The sequence below is a fragment of the Hyla sarda genome, chromosome 4, assembly GCF_029499605.1.
Source record: "Hyla sarda isolate aHylSar1 chromosome 4, aHylSar1.hap1, whole genome shotgun sequence".
Lineage (NCBI taxonomy): Eukaryota > Metazoa > Chordata > Amphibia > Anura > Hylidae > Hyla > Hyla sarda.
In genome coordinates, this window is record NC_079192.1 from 66,208,969 (window position 1) to 66,226,983 (window position 18,015).

The 18,015-nt window shown below is 43.4% G+C and overlaps 1 protein-coding gene across 2 annotated transcripts in view; it reads right to left on the reverse strand.

Annotated features, from left to right (window-relative positions):
• LOC130368054 (uncharacterized) overlaps positions 1 to 18,015 on the reverse strand; it is a 161,183-nt gene that overhangs the window by 97,610 nt on the left and 45,558 nt on the right. The window contains exons 4-7 of one of the 2 annotated variants that reach the window (XR_008892280.1): positions 15,503 to 15,627; positions 10,353 to 10,620; positions 9,510 to 9,691; positions 5,461 to 5,672 (exon numbers count right to left, since the gene is read on the reverse strand). Coding sequence is in view for 1 of the 2 variants with exons in the window: in XM_056571279.1 (XP_056427254.1) it covers positions 5,670 to 5,672; positions 9,510 to 9,691; positions 10,353 to 10,620; positions 15,503 to 15,627 (578 nt within the window). In the remaining variant the exon portion in view is untranslated. Of the gene's footprint in view, positions 1 to 5,185; positions 5,673 to 9,509; positions 9,692 to 10,352; positions 10,621 to 15,502; positions 15,628 to 18,015 lie in introns of those variants that run through there. The other variant, XM_056571279.1, reaches the window with a different exon arrangement.

The following is an 18,015-nucleotide window of genomic DNA, read 5'->3' on the forward strand; positions in this document are numbered from 1 at the left end:
CTTTTAGAATTTCCTTTCTGTCTGACCACAGTGCTCTCTGCTGACACCTCTGTCCATGTCAGGAACTGTCCAGATCAGGATACTGAACAGACCCTGAGACCAACGGCTGACCTGAAGGTTGGAGTGAACTAAGCCTAAAGAGAGCAAAAAGGTGCAAATCTTCCCATTATATTTTTTTCTGTATTTGAACCTACTACAGTTTTTTCCCTAAAATCCTGACTAAAATGAGAACAAATTCCTACATGTGAATCCAACCCAAAAAACTTTTCTTCCTGAATAAAATTTTGGGCAGACAGCTCAAAGCTGAACAGTAGACTTCAGAATTAGCTGCAAAGCAGTGTACAAAGGGTGTTAACCCCTTCCTGCCAGGTGTTGGCATGAGAACACAGGATAAGGGAAATTTCGAAGAACCTTCCTTGCCACCTTGAGGGGGTACTCCGGTGGAAAACTTTTTTTTTTTTTCTGGTGCCAGAAAGTTTTGTAAATCACTTCTATTAAAAAAATCGTAATCCTTCCAATACTTATCAGTTGCTGTATAATAAAGAGAAAGTTCTTTTCTTTTTGAATTTATTTTCTCTGTCCAGGTCAGGAACTGTCCAGAGCAGGAGCAAATCCCCATAGCAAACCTCTCCTGCTCTGGACAGTTCCTGACATGGACAGAGGTGTCGGCAGAGAGCACATTTTATGGCTACTTAGGAATGAGACAGCCGTTGCATTGCCGTGGAATGAGATTTGCCATAGAATGAGATGGTCCGCCTCCATCACATCCTATTGGCTCTCTCTTGTCACGTGACATATTTAAAGGTCACGCATCGATGCGCACAGCAGTGTCAGTTTGGCTATCACAGGGAGAGGATCTCCTCACCCTGTGATAGCTGAAGCTGTACGGAGCTCTCATGGCCTCTGTGGCCCGACAGAAGTTCACACATGTACGCAGCTCATACGGCTGCCTCATATACATTTACTGTTGATCCACAGCGCTATCGGGATCCCTATGCCCGATGGCGCTGTCATCAGGATCCCCACGCCTGCAGCTCTACAACCCGTCCCCCGCAGCTGTACTCCCCGTCCCCCGCAGCTCTACTCCCCGTCCCCTGCATCTCTACTCCCCGTCCCCCGCAGCTCTACTCCCCATCCCCCGCATCTCTACTCCCCGTCCCCCGCAGCTGTACTCCCCGTCCCCCGCAGCTCTACTCCCCGTCCCCCGCATCTCTACTCCCCGTCCCCCGCAGCTCTACTCCCCGTCCCACGCAGCTCTACTCCCCGTCCCCCGCAGCTCTACTCCCCGTCCCCCGCAGCTCTACTCCCCGTCCCCCGCAGCTCTACTCCCCGTCCCCCGCAGCTCTACTCCCCGTCCCCCGCAGCTCTACTCCCCGTCCTACGCAGCTCTACTCCCCGTCCCCCGCAGCTCTACTCCCCGTCCTACGCAGCTGTACTCCCCGTCCCCCGCAGCTCTACTCCCCGTCCTACGCAGCTCTACTCCCCGTCCCCTGTGAACGCTCAGGGAGCGATCCACAGCGCTATGGGGATTCCTACGCCCGATGGCGCTGTCATCAGTGTGCGTCCCCGCGAGCACCCCATGCCCGCAGCTGTACTCCCCGTCCCTCCGTAGCTCTACTCCCCGTCCCGTTAACGCTCAGGGAGCGGGGAACAGAAAGTAGAGCATCGGGCGCAGGTAAAGTAGTACTGCGCATGCGCAGCACTACGCGAATAACTTAACCTGCGCCCGATGCTCTACTTTCTGTTCCCCGCTCCCTGAGCGTTAACGGGACGGGGAGTAGAGCTGCGGGGGGCGGAGGACGGGGAGTAGAGCTGCGGGCGTGGGGCGCTCGCGCGGACGCACACTGATGACAGCGCCATCGGGCATCGGGATCCCGATAGCGCTGTGGATCAACAGTAAATGTATATGAGGCAGCCGTATGAGCTGCGTACATGTGTGAACTTCTGTCGGGCCACAGAGGCCATGAGAGCTCCGTACAGCTTCAGCTATCACAGGGTGAGGAGATCCTCTCCCTGTGATAGCCAAACTGACACTGCTGTGCGCATCGATGCGTGACCTTTAAATATGTCACGTGACAAGAGAGAGCCAATAGGATGTGATGGAGGCGGACCATCTCATTCTATGGCAAATCTCATTCCACGGCAATGCACCGTCTTAAAATGCATTTAGCCTTGTATTTTAACCAGCTATTTATAACAGCCACCTTTTATATGATTTTATAGCCCGTTTTTTTTTGTCTGGGCAGCGCTGCAGTACCCCATTTATCGGACCACTGCTGATCTTGCGTGCGATCCTCTTTCCTCCAAAACACGAAGATACCAGGGACTGCGGTTTACCTATCACCTTGCTACATCTACCTCAATTGGCCGGACGCTCTCCATTCCAGCCTCCACATTGCCGGGATCATCTACCTCACAGAGACTGCTTACCTGTACGGAGGCCAGACGCCACTCCGTGCCAGCGCTGATACCTGCCGTGCCAGCGCCGATACCTGCCCTCACTCTGAGACTGCCACTCTCGAGAATACTGGCCGCATATTGTCAGTAAGTGAACTATATCCCGGCTTACAGGTACTATCGAATACTATCGAAAATACCAAGTATATTGCAAACTACCTCTCCCTGAACGAATCACACTGCAATTTACCGTGATATCATATCATTGAACTTTCAAATATACGGACATTCACAATTTTTTTCTATATATACGGACATTTTCAGGCCATCTTTATGTACCCATCTTTTAGGTGGTTGTTGTATTCATATTTTCAGATGGTTTTATATGCAAACATCTGGTGCAAGGGCCCTGCCCTGCCTGATATTAATACTATTCAACATTGTTCATATTATTCTTAACCTAGATTCAGGTTTTCTATAATTTTACTATCTACATTTACTACATTATATTAAGTAAGTTTATTTTTTCTATCTTTTTCTCTTTTTCCCTTCCTTTTTTCTTTTTCTTCTATTTCTCTCCATCTCGCCTCTTCTCTTTACTATCCTTTGAGGACTGGTCATATAATATCTATTATATATGTGCTTTCCCAAGCCAATGACTATAATTCACAATAAATCACAAGTGAAGGTATAACAAAAAAAGTGCAGTTTATTAAATATAATAAAAATTGGCCATATATATATATATATATATATATATATATATATATATATGTCCAAATAGAAGCAGCACATCAATAGAAATATAAAAGTGACACAAGGGTATTGGACAACTGGAACCTCGGTCCTCTGGTTCAATAATCCATACAAGAGAATATAGATGATGCACACTAAACCCCTATAGTCCAATAAGGGGTTTTATTCCATGATGTGATAAAGACAACCATTGGTAGTGTGAGACTACCGATATGTAGTATCATATAACATAATAAACGTACATACAATATCTACAGTATATAACAAGTATGTCATATAAAATGTAACATGCAAATTACCCCCCCTCCCCCATAGTTAACCCCTTAAGGACTCAGCGTTTTTCAGTTTTTGCATTTTCATTTTTTCCTCACCTTCTAAAAATCATAACGCTTTCAATTTTGCACATAAAATCCCATATTATGGCTTATTTTTTGCACCACCAATTCTAATTTGCAGTGACATTAGTCATTTCACCAAAAAAATCCACGGCAAAACGGAAAAAAAAATAATTGTGCGACAAAATTGAAGAAAAAATTTCATTTTGGAACTTTTTGGGGGCTTCCGTTTCTACGCAGTGCATTTTCCGTAAAAATGACACCCTATCTTTTTTTTGTAGCTCCATACGATTAAAATGATACCCTACTTATATAGGTTTGATTTTGTCGCACTTATCATAACTACATGCAGGAAAATGTATACGTTTAAAATTGTCATGTTCTGACCCCTATAGCTTTTTTATTTTTTCGTATATGGGGCTGTTTGAGAGCTAATTTTTTGTGCCATGATCTGAAGTTTTTAGCGGTACTATTTGTGTATTGATTGGACCTTTTGATCGCTTTTTATTAATTTTTTTATGATATAAAAAGTGACCACATGCTATTTTGGAATTTGGAATTTTTTTGCGTGCACGCCATTGACCGTACGGTTTAATTAACAATATATTTTTATAGTTCGGACATTTACGCATGCGGCGATACCACATATGTTTATTTATTTATACATTTTTTTACCCAGTTTTGTTTTATGGGAAAAGGGGGGTGATTCAAACTTTTATTAGGGAAGGGGTTAAATTACTTTTATTAACTTTTTTTTTTCACTTCTTTTTTTGCAGTGTTATAGCTCCCATAGGGACCTATAACACTGCACACACTGATCTTTTACCCTGATCCCTGCAAAGCCATAGCTTTGCATGGATCAGCGTAATAGGGGGTTGATTGCTCAAGTCTGTAGCTCAGGCTTGGAGCAATCAAATGCCCATCGTATGCTACAGAGCAAGGTAAGGGGGCCTCCGCTCGCGTCCCAGCTGATCGGGACATCGCGATTTTATCACGATAGTCCCGATCAGCCGGACTGAGCTGCCGGGAAACTGTTACTTTCATTTTGATGCGGCGATCAACTTTGCAGCGCGCTATTAGCCCAGGTTCCCGGCTATTAATAGCAACCGGGACCGACCCAGTGGGATGCGGGGTCACGGCGTGACCCCATTTTAAACACCGGGACCGGGCGCAGGCCATACAGGTACGCCCTGCGTCCTTAAGAGGTCAGAGGGGTATTCCAGGCAAAAACATCTTATCCCCTATAGAAAGGATAGGGGATAAGATGTCTGATCATGGGGGGCCGGCCGCTGGGACCCCCCCGGGATCTCCCTGCAGCAGCCCGCATTCTATGCGTAGCTGCATCTGAAGTTTCGGAAACCTCCGGGCTTCAGAGACGGGGACATGATGTCACCCCATGCCCCCTCCATTCATGTCTATGGGAGGGGGCGTTGCAGCCATTACGCCCCCTCCCATAGAATTTAATGGAGGGGGCGTGGCGTGACGTCACGTCCCCGTCTCGGAAGCCCGGAGGTTTCCATAACTTCAGACGCAGCTACGCATAGAATGCGGGCTGCTGCAGGGAGATCGCGGGGGGTTCCAGCGGCAGGCCCCCTGCGATCAGACATCTTATCCCCTATCTTTTCGATAGGGGATAAGATATTTTTGCCCGGAATACCCCTTTAATGTCAGCAAAGCAAAGTGTTCCCTAAGTTATAATAAGTGCCTTATATAAGCAATAATACCATATAACAGCTAACTGGATGGAAGCATCTTTCTTCTTACAACCGTCAGTACCATCGTGGTGGTGGGGGAGATTAACAGAAAAATTAAAAAGCTTTTAAGTTAATTATATTTTTCCAAATGTTTTGTTTCTTCATAGAAAAGATTTGGCAAAGTGTGTGAAATGTTGGCAAGTGCAGTTCCTTGGAGACATCCATTATATTGTACACATTGATACGTATGAGAATTGGTGAACTCTCGGAAAGGGTACCTTGATCTTCTGAAATGTTCAGCTTCAAAATGGTCGTACTTTGAAGAATATTAGTGTTGGACAGCAGGAGGGGGGTGTATAAAAAGTTCCTTATTTCTATTGCCACCCTTGAAATGGGCACATTGTTCACATGGGTTGAAGTAAATTATTCCTTGGTATTTGTTGGCTAAAGACTTGTTTCCTTTCTATGGACAGCTGGTATCGTCACTTCACTGTTTGTAGAGAAAAATTGTAGACATTGTTAGAGTTTAAATAACTGCTGGATAATATCAGATTAATTCTGGACCAGTTGACTTGTATAGGCTACTGATATTTAGGTTGCATAATAATAACTCTTATAGAGTTGTATGGAGAGGCCATGCACATGCTTCCATGCCACCGCTTTATACACTGCTCAAAAAAATAAAGGGAACACTAAGATAACACATCCTAGATCTGAATGAATGAACTAATCTTAGGAAATACTTTCGTCTTTACATAGTTGAATGTGCTGACAACAAAATCACACAAAAATTATCAATGGAAATCAAATTTATCAACCCATGGAGGTTTGGATATGGAGTCACCCTCAAAATCAAAGTGGAAAACCGCACTACAGGCTGATCCAACTTTGATGTAATGTCCTTACAACAAGTCAAAATGAGGCTCAGTAGTGTGTGTGGCCTCCACGTGCCCGTATGACCTCCCTACAATGCCTGGGCATGCTCCTGATGAGGTGAGACCTGGACTAAAGCATCCGCCAACTCCTGGACAGTCTGTGGTGCAACTGTGGTGCCAGTCCATAACATCAATGCCTTCCTCTTACAGGAACTGCTGACACACTCCAGCCACATGAGGTCTAGCATTGTCTTACAATAGGAGGAACCCAGGGCAACCGCACCCGCATATGGTCTCACAAGGGGTCTGAGGATCTCATCTCGGTACCTAATGGCAGTCAGGCTACCTCTGTCAAGACACAGCAAACCTTCTTGCCACAGCTCGCATTGATGTGCCATCCTGGATGAGCTGCACTACCTGAGCCACTTGTGTGGGTTGTAGACTCCTTCTCATGCTACCACTAGAGTGAAAGCACAGCCAGCATTCAAAAGTGACCAAAACATCAGCCAGGAAGCATAGGAACTGAAAAGTGGTCTGTGGTTACCACCTGCAGAACCACTCCTTTATTGGGGATGTCTTGCTAATTGCCTATAATTTCCACCTGTTGTCTGTTCCATTTGCTCAACAGCATGTGAAGATGACTGTCAATCAGTGTTGCTTCCTGAGTGGACAGTGTGATTTCACAGAAGTGTCATTGACTTGGAGTTACATTGTGTTGTTTAAGTGTTCCCTTTATTTTTTAGAGCAGTGTACATCTTATTCTAGAGATCAGTGGGGGAGCTTGTAGACAACCCATGGATAGCTTACATTTATCTCCCGGATTGTAGATTCATGTTATTGACTGAAAAAACACTTGAAAAGCATGGCTACTTTCTTCCTGTCTATGGGATGCATCTGGTAACTGCAGGCAGTTGTAACACAGTGTTTTTTTTTTTTTAAAGAAAGTTGCCATATTCTTTGCATCCTCTGCAACCCCTCCCTGAGATGTGACATACATGTATGTCCAGATATTAGGAAAGTTCGTATGGCTTTAGAGATGAGCCTGCTCCATACCCAGTCGGAGCCGACCACGAACATGCCATCTAGATGATAGACAGAGTGGGTCCCTGTCATTCAATTTCCCCCCCCCCCCCCCGTATCACAACTGCAGGGCGCTAAATACTTTAAGAGTACCTGTCATCAAACCATGTTTTCTAAACTAACTCAGACCACATTTCCTATCTACTCCTAACACCCCTCCTGCCCTTAAAAATGTTTCTGAGCTTTAAAAAGCTCTTAATCATACCTTTCCCCTTGCTCACATTGTGTGCGCTCCCGGCAGGAGAAAGTGGGCATTCCCCAGCAGGCGTGATGTCACTGAAGCCTGCGAGAGCTGTGCCTCACTTCCTGAGTTTGGTCTCCTGCCAGGCCGGGAGGAGACCAAACTAACTTTTTGACTTGTGCAGGAACAGAGCCACCTAGTGGCTGTTTTTTCAATCACAATAAAAACATATAAAGGTTGAGAATTTTAACAGCAAGTAAACAGTAAAGTGTCTTATAATTACATAAGGAACAATATATTAAAACTTTAGTTTGTACCTCCAGTGCTGGCCACGTTAGCCCAGGTCAGGAACCTTTACTTACCAACCATTGGCCTTTTAACCCCGGATGGCCCATTAATCCCGTTGTTTGGCAACCCTCTATTCCCCGCTACCGCCTCCACTCCCTCCTTCCTGGGACTGACAAAACATTCATCGCCTACTTTTGCTAGCCTCCTAACACAGACCTCCCTTCGCCCTCTAGAAGATATCTTGGGCGACACACCCCCCATATTTATGCACTCCTTCCAATACTCACAACTGAAATTTTTCTATTCGAAACACCACCGTAGACTGCGCCTACATCGCCCCTTGTCCCCGTTCGAGAAGTTGTGCGCCACCACTTCCAGACCGTTTCGCCCGATCAGCAGTATCTACTCTCTCCTCCTTGATAATTTTGGCAGCGACCCTCTGCCGTATAAACGGGGATGGGAGAGAGAATTGGCGACCGATTTCTCGGACGGGGACTGGAATCAAGCGATTCGCTACTGCCATAGAGTCTCTAACTCCTGTAAAGCCCAAGAGACAAATTTCAAAATTTTAACCAGATGGTATCGGGTCCCGGCTCTCCTATCCAAATTCTACCCTGGGGTCCCTGACATATGCTGGAGATGTGGCGAACCTGGCGGAACCATGTCTCATATTTGGATCCGATGCCCTCTTTTGAGGCATTTTTGGACACAGGTCTTGGACATACTCCAACGCCTGACGTCCATTAGATTAGAGATCGAGCCGGCCCCTCTACTATTATCCATCCTTCCCCCCCACCTACCCAGATGGCCGGCCTGTCTCGCTAGATTTATGTTACTGGCGGCCAGGACGGTCATCCCCAGGCTGTGGAAAAACACTACCCCTCCATCACTTACGTCGTGGCTCCAAGAACTCTCCCACCTCCACAGGATGGAGGAACTGATTGCGGATTCCAGACGTCTGATGGACAAACACCATCGCATCTGGGGCCCGTGGATAAATTTTATCTCCTCCACTGAATACAGAGACCTACACCTGACCCCCTCCTGATTCCTTACATGTAGGCTGATCGGTTGGTGTTCGACCCCTCATACTGCTTCTTGTATACGGTTGCCACCTGATGCCAACACACCACACCTGAGAGTCCGACCCGCACGACCTACGGAGAGGTATACCTTCACATGTCTCCTCTTCTTTACCCCGCCCCTTTCTTTTCCTCCTTCTTCTTTCTCCCCCCTTACCGCTTTCCCTAACCACGCTCCACATCCGTTATTATCCTACTCTTGTTGGACTTATTGTAGTCATGGTTCGCACATACTAATAGATATGCCACAGAATACACTGTAGAACCGTCTTGTTGACTCTCCACCTTGGAACTAGGATATATTGCTATCACCTTAACTATGGGGATGCTGAGCCCAGACACCCACGAGTGTCTTGGCATCTGTTTGTATTTGTGTTTTTGCTTTATTACTGTGCAAAACTTTAATAAATCTTACTATTGAAAAAAAAAAAAAAAAAAACTTTAGTTTGGTGACAGGTACTCTTTAACATGGCAGCCAGGGGTCTGTGAAGGCATCCGGGCTTGACATCCTAGAACTTCTAGAACACCCCTGTACTAGAAGATCGTCTACAGCACAACACATTCCCTTAGGCCATGTTCACACAATGAAACGTGCGAGTGCAATCCGGTGGAAAAACTCTGCCCTGTGTCAGTAAAGGGGGTTTTTACACTTTTTCTTTACAATCTTTCTGATTAAGTAATAAAGCAACATATCCGCATATTCCTAATCTCTTTATAAATTTCCCATGAAAATTAAGTTACAATATAGTTGTCGAAATCAGGTAAATTTCCAGTCTAAACAACGTTTTGCTTCAGTCTTGAAATGTTGCCCTTGAACTGACCTTGCACATGTATTGCCGTCCTAGGTAACTACTTTGATAGTTATTGTGTTGTCTAAACCATTGGTATGGACTCTTCAGTGCCAGGGAAGTTACATCCATTAAATAATCCTCTTGTGCTAGAATGGATTGGTATCTGTCCTGGAATAATTTGTCTTGGTTACTGTAAAACGTGGTATCATCTTCTAAAACAGAAAAAAGGAGGACAATGGTGGCAACGGGTATAGCAGATAACCATATCACAGAAAATTAAAAGCTAACAATTCATTATTCATTTCAGGCTGCAAACAGACCTCATTCTAGAAATATGCATAGGTACCAGAAGTGGTACTGGTATCTATGGAACATTAATGGCCTATCCTATGGATAGGCTATGAATGTCCCAAATGATAATACTCTTTAAAGGGGTACTCCGGCGCTAAGACATCTTATCCCCTATCCAAAGGATAGACATCTTATCCTTTATCCAGTGGCAGACCCCCACAATCTTTCTGCTGCATCCAGCATTTGTTTAGAGCTTCGGGTGCAGCGCCGGAGGTGTGTGACATCACGGCCACGCCAACTCGTGATGTCACGGCCACGCCCACTCAATGGGAGTCTATGGGAGGGAGCGTAACTGACGTCTTGACTGCAATGGGTAGTAAAATCAGCTGCAGAAAAAATGCAGTATTTATGGTGGAATAACCCCTTTGAAAATAGGAGCAAAAGGAGAACTTACTATGAGGTGCCTCCAGATCTTTTGGGATCTTTGGGATGTGCAGTGTCTATCAATATGACTGAAGTTTTAAACTAGCACACAGATATACAGAATCATTGGGCAGAGATATTTAGACATTTATAACTTACCGGATGTTTTCTCTATGTCAGGTCCTACAAAGCTGGGCCTATTCATAACACCCATATTAAAAGCTGCATCAAATGCAAAGTCTGTGTAGTAGGTGTTAGATGCGGGTTCCACAGTTACCCGGCTGGTGCTGTCATTGGAAGTGCTGAGGAGAGAGCCCGATGCCATCACTGGCTCAAATGAATATTTTCTGTTGGCGACTGGAGTAATGTAGAAGAAAAAACGCTTGGTGTCTGGGTTTGTGAAGTCAAGAGCTCTCTGTCCTAAAGGCTGAATGGAAGTGCAAAACTGTTAGCTCACTGATCAAACTAACACTGAGAATGCAAAATAAATAGCAAATACAATAATCAATGAGAGAAAGATCAAAAACATCTACAGTACATTAAGATGCAATACCCTCTATCTATCCTTAAAGGGGTTATCCAGGAGACAAACGAGGTATTACCTTTCCATACTCCCTGGCGCTCCACTTCTGTCTCGGAACTATAACTTACAAGACAGGGGGGGGGGGGACGGATGCTTTATTGTGATTACTGTATGGAGGCAAAACCATGTCTTATCTTACTGTTCATTTAAGATGATCTTAAAGGTGGTGTCCGGTGAAAGAAACAACTTGTGTTTGGTGTCAGAAAGTATAATAAAGCAACTTAGTAATATAATGTTATTAGCCATACTGCACAGATCTCTCCACATCAGCTCTGCTCCCTCCCTTGTAGCTGTGACATTATTTCACACAGAGTTCCCCTCCATGCACTCCCCTCCCTCCTGTCTGCCCAGGGAGAGACCAGTAATGTGGCGGGGGAGCTCATATTCCAGCTTATATTAGAATTTAAGGCAAAAGGAAGCCGTTCTTAATCACAGTAGTTTCAGTTAGAACAGACTTGCTGCTGTCATATCTGAAAAACCCTTCCTACTACCTTAAAATCTAATGAGCAGTAATATGAACTCCCCTTCTTGCATAAATGGTCTGGTCCTCAGCCAACAGGAAGGGAGGGGGAGTAGGGACAGGACCCACTGCATTCAGAAAGTGGGATGGGAAGTCACAGCTACAAACCAGACAACTCAGCTCATATGGAAGATCTGTGCAGCATGGCTAATAACATTATATTAGTATCTTTATTTATTATGCTTTTTGTTTCTTTCGCTGGGAAACCCCTTTATTAATTATTTACTCATAATAAGATGCCATCAACTGAAAAACCAGAGCACACTGATTTAAAAAGCCTCCATACCCATGAATCCCAATCCCCCTAGATATTTGCAGCATTCTCCAACCATCTAATGTGTATCAGGCCTCCAAACTAGAGATGAGCGCATTTTTGAAAAATTCGTTTCGGACGATTCGCCAAATTTTCCCCCAAAATTTGTTTCGGTCTGAACTTATTTGCGATGAATTGCTATTAAAAACGGCTATTTCTGCCTACAGAGAGCCTCAGTAGGGGTGTAGAACCCTTTGCCTTGTGCTAACATGCATAGGGTGTGTGCTGTGTTAGTGAAATATTGTTATTCAGATTCTTTTGGAAATGTCCTTCATGCTATGAGAATGTGGTAAGAGTTTCTTTTCATTCGGCTGGGTTCACACCACGTTTTCTTAAATACGGTTCCCGTATACGGTTTGTATAGCAATTATTTATTTAAATTATATTAACTCCTTAAGGACAAAGCCCATTTTCACCTTAAGGACCAGAGCAGTTTTTGCACATCTGACCACTGTCACTTTAAGCATTAATAACTCTGAGATGCTTTTACTTATGAATTTGATTCAGAGAGTGTGTTTTCATGACATATTCTACTTTAACATAGTGGTAAATTTTTATCAATACTTGCATAATTCCCTGGTTGAACTTGATGGACGTATGTCTTTTTTCAACCGTACTAACTATGTAACTATAATTTCTACGTGAAAAATGTTAACACTTCATGAAAATTTTGAAAATTTTGCATCTTATTTTTAATTTGAAGCTCTCTGCTTGTAAGGACATACCAAATAAATGATATATTGATTTACATATACAATATGTCTACTTTATGTTGGCATCATAAAGTTGACATGTTTTTACTTTTGGAAGACATCAGAGGGCTTTAAAGTTCAGCAGCAATTTTCCAATTTTTCACAAAAATTTTCAAAATCTGAATTTTTCAGGGACCAGTTCCATTTTGAAGTGGATTTGAAGGGCCTTCATATTAGAAAGACCCCATAAATTACCCCATTATAAAAATTGCACCCCTCAAAGTATTCAAAATGACATTCAAAAAGCGTGTTAACCCTTTAGGTGTTTCACAGGAATAGCGAAGTGAAGGAGAAAATCCCAAATCTTCATTTTTTACACTCGCATGTTATCGTAGACCCAGTTTTTGAATTTTTACAAGGGGTAAAAGGAGAGAAATCCCCCCAAAAATTTGTAAACCAATTTCTCTTGAGTAAGGAAATACCTCATGTGCATGTCAAGTGTTCGGCGGGCGCAGTAAAGTGCTCAAAAGGGAAGGAGCGACAATGAGATTTTGGAGAGTGAGCTTTTCTGAAATGGTTTTTGGGGGGCATGTCACATTTGGGAAGCCCCTATGGTGCCAGAACAGCAAAAAAAATTAGTTAAACTTATTTTGGAAACTACACCCCTCAAGGCGTGTAACAAGGGGTACAGTGAACCTTTACACTTTTCACAATGTGTAATAGGAGAAAAAGCCTCCCAAAATTTGTAACCCCATTTCTTCTGAGTAAGGAAATGCCCCATATGTGGATGTAAAGTGCTCTGCGGGTGAACTTCAATACTCAGAAGAGAAGGAGCGCCATTGAGCTTTTGGAGAGAGAATTTGGTTGGAATAGAAGTCGGGGCCATGTGTGTTTACAAAGCCCCCGTGGTGCCAGAACAGTGGACCCCCCCCCCACATATGACCCCATTTTGGAAACTACACCCCTCACAGGCGTTTGACTGATTTTTGGAACAGTGGGCTGTGCAAATGAAAATTTTTATTTTTCATTTGCACCGACCACTGTTCCAAAAATCTGTCAGACACCTGTGCGGTGTAAATGCTCACTACACCCCTTATTAAATTCTGTGAGGGGTGTAGTTTCCAAAATGTGGGGGGTCCACTGTTCTGGCACTATGGGGGCTTTGTAAACACACATGGCCTTCAATTTCGGACACATTCTCTCTCCAAAAGCCCAATGGCGCTCCTTCTCTTCTGAGAACTGTAGTTCGCCCGCAGAGCACTTTACATCCACATATGGGGTATTTCCATGCTCAGAAGAAATGGGGCTACAAATTTTGGGGGTCTTTCTTCCCTATTTTCCCTAATGAAAATTTAAAATGTAGGGTAACACCAGCATTCTAGTGAAAAATAATTTCTTTTTTCATTTTCACATCCAACTTTAACAAAAATTCGTCAAACACCTGTGGGGTGTAAAGGCTCACTATACCCCTTGTTACACGCCTTGAGGGGTGTAGTTTCTGAAATGGGGTCACATGTGGGTATTTATTGTTTTGTGTTTATGTCAGAACTGCTGTAAAATCAGCCACCCCTGTGCAAATCACCAATTTAGACCTCAAATGTACATGGTGCACCTTCACTTCTGAGCCATGTTGTGTGCCCGCAGAGCACTTTGCATCCACAATTGGGGTATTTCCATACTCAGGAGAAATAGTGTTACACATTTTGGGGGTAATTTTTTCCTTTTACCACTTGTAAAAATTAAAAGTGTGGGGCAACACCAGCATTTTAGTGTAAAATGTTTTATTTTTTTACACTAACATGCTGGTGTAGACCCCATTTTTACCTTTTCATAAGAGGTAAAAGGAGAGAAAAAAAAAACATAATTTGTAATGCAATTTCTCCCAAGTACCCCATATGTTTTTTGCCCCCCCCCCCCCTCCATGTGAATGTACAAGGTGCAGTCACATGGGTGGGGGTTTACAGTGAGTTTTCTGCTGCAAGTTTGACATGTGCAAAATTTTCCCCCGCATCTCAAACTCCCAGCGTCAAACTCACTGTAAACCCCCGCCCGTGTGAATAAACCCTAAAAACACTACACTAAACCTACACAAAATAAAAAGTAAAACACTACATATACACACCCGGATCAAATGGAGTTTAATGAAGCGATTCGAATCGCGGCGATATTCGCATTTGTTACGAATCAAATTTTTCCTGAAATTTTCATCAGATTTGATTCACTCATCCCTACTCCAAACTCTCCCTCCAACAGATGATGATTGGATATGTTTGATTTCAAGTGCCTAAATATTTTGTTGTTAGAGAGATAAGGCTTGGTTCACATCACAATTTTACCATCCGATTAACAAACAGTAAAATCGGACAAAAACTGATTCCATGAAATCGTATACAATCGTATCGGCATCCTATTTAAAATCATATCCAAAAACCGTATAGTAGAAAATGTTAAGCTTTTTCACCCGATTATTAAAATACTTGTATGTAGCAGGAGGAAGAATCTTGAAGTTTCCAGCACTTTCCAGAGTATTCCGAGGCTACTGCGCATGTGATGAAATCGCACAGTAACGCGATTCAATACGATTTGCAAATACTATAAATTGGACACAATTTCAGACCGATTTCAAATCTGGGCAAAAAATCGTGGTCAACCCCAATCCCCCCCCCCCCCCCGACTTAAATTTGTGCAAAATCGGATGCGGATCAAAACTGATGCATCTGTTAGATATGATTACTCAATGGAAGTCAATAGATACGATTTGGCAATAAGTTTTATAGGATTTGAAGGTACAAAATCGTGAGGAAAAGTAGGATGGTAAAACCGTCATGTGATCCCACCCTAAGCCACCAACCCAGAGAAATTTGGCATGAACCCCTGGCCCAGTGGTCCGTTCTATATATGACATGCTTTATGGCCTTCATCTGTCAAACCACACACATCTGACCAAAGTTTTCGTGACCTGTGTAGAATGAGTACTTACAGGTTATGCACACTATTGAACAGCTTTATTGCATGTAAAAATATAAAGAATTTCTGCAAATAGACTGGATTGAAAATTCCCCATCATTTTATGTAGATGGTCCCAGTGAACTCTGTCATTCAGAACATTCAGCAGTTCCCATTCATTTCTCCTCTTAACAACCAAAACTACAGGCTCCCCACATATGGAAAATGGAAAATGCAAGTCCACCAAAAACTCACCAACAATTTTAGCTGTCTTTCTGCATTAGGATCATATGAGAGATACAGGTCCTGGTTTTGGACTTGTAGAGTAATGGGAGGCTTTGCTGGGTTCCATTTGACGTGTACTTGAATCTTAAATTGTGCTATGAAATTGAATATACAAAAAGTTGCATATTGTAAATAAATAAAAAAAAGACAACACAATAAGATTATTGTAAAGGGATATTTTGTTTTAAAAAATAACTTTATGTCTCCTTATGATCTTAGTAGTTATAGAATATACCCCATTTCCTGATGGTTGGCAAAACATTTGAATGGCCCCCATTATATCAACTGCAGGGATTGTCATCAGAATCAGAATGGCCCATCACAGTGTCCTCTAGTGCTGAAGTCCCCAATTCAGTCCTCAAGGCCCACCAACAGTCCAAGATTTCAATGTTTTCCTGTTCTGTCCCGGTGGTGTAACTGAAAAGACTCTGAATCTTGGTGGGCCTTGAGGACTGGGTGGGGGACTACCGCTCTTGTGTGGCTGTTTTTTGAACAGTAATGGGCCCCAAAGGATGAGAAGAAGACTATATTTGGAGACGCCTTTGGAAACAATCACTCATCACTTGGGCCTATTTCTTAGGCTAGGTTCAGACTACGGAATCTCCGGGCAGAAAATTTCCGCCCGGAGATTCCGAGTTCCGCCTGCGCCGACTGAATTAGTCAGCGCTAGGACCGCGTGGACACTGCAGTCTCCTATAGACTGCTATGTGTTCCGCTAGGATTTCCGCCTGAAGAAAGGGCAACCGATTTTTTATCCGGATTTTCCGCTTCACAAATTCCGAAGTGTGAATTTGTGAACGGAAAACCATTCACTACACTATACATTATAGTAAGCGGAATTTCTGCCGGAAATTTCAAAGCGAAAATTCCTGCGGAAATTCTGTACTCTGAACCTAGCCTTATAGGTTGATTCATAAAATACTTATAAGACTTTGATGATAAGTTCAGTTACCAATGATAACAACAACATGTACAGGCTCATAAAATATATAATCCAAGAATAATGTACTGAATAAAAAAATAAGAATAATAATAAAAAAATAAATAAAGAGAAAAAAATAATAATTATATATATATAGCATAAAACAGAAGGGATGACCGCAGCACTCCATAGATTAAAAAAGAAAATTGTCTTTATTCCATGAACAAAACTTGGTGCAATGTTTCGGTGTCCTCACAACACCATTCTCAAGCATATATATATATACAGTACAGACCAAAAGTTTGGACACACCTTCTCATTCAGAGTTTTCTTTATTTTCATGACCATAAAAATTGTAGATTCACACTGAAGGCATCAAGAGAATTAGTGTGCAAAGCAGTAATCAAAGCATAAGGTGGCTACTTTGAAGAACCTAGAATATGACATATTTTCACACTTTTTTGTTATGTCTATAATTCCACATGTGTTAATTCATAGTTTTGATGCCTTCAGAGTGAATCTACAATTTTCAGAGTCATGAAAATAAAGAAAACTCTGATTGAGAAGGTGTGTCCAAACATTTGGTCTGTACTGTGTATCTCCCAATAGCAGACACTCACGGGGAATAAAAAAGGGAATAAAAAAGGGTCCGATATTGAGAGATGTCCCCTATTGGGAAAAAAGGCTCAAAGATCTTTCTAAATGACCGAATACTGTTCTGTAGTCACTCCAGAGTGTAATTACCTATAAAACATGATAAAAAGGAATATTACAGTAGTATCTCCCAGTGATGTTTAACCATCCCTTATCAACCCCCTGTACCATTTCTTCCCCCCCATTATACCCCGTGCCACCTTATTCCCCCTGTACCTTGTACCAAATTATCCCCCCCTTACCCCCTGTGCCACATCATTTCCCCTTGATCCCCCTGTGCTATTTCATTCCCCCTTTATCACCCTCTGTCTAAATTCATCACCCCCTCTTTATGAAGTGGCACAGGGGGATAAAGGGGGAATGAAATGGCACAGGGGGGGGGTCGGTAAAGAAAGGGCAATGAATTTGCACAAAGGGTAATAAAGGGAGAATGAAATAGCACAGGGGGGGTGGATCAAGAAGAAATTATTTGGCACATGGGATAATAAAGGGGGGGGGGGTGATTTGGCACAAGGGAAATAAAGTGGCACAAGGGATCAGGGAAGGAGGGGAGTGAGTGATGTGGCCGGCAGATGTGTAGAAGCAGGAGACCACTGTATAAACATCAGTCTTCTGCTTCTGTACTGGGGCTTCTGCAGGGGGGTGCAGCGGGGGCCTGGGCCCATTACTGGGGTATTGGCTGTACCCCTGACGGCGGCCCTGTGTACAAGGTATGACCGGCACATAAGCCTGGTTGTCCCCTATTGGGAGTATTCTGTCCCCTAATGGGGGGGTTTTGTCCCCTTTCGGGTGTGTCTGTGTCCGCTATTGGGAGTGTCCCCTATTCAGAGAGTGCAAATACATTAAGTCTTATGGGACTCTGCCGGGGAATTAAATACTGTTTGCTATTGGAAGGTGTCCACTAAGG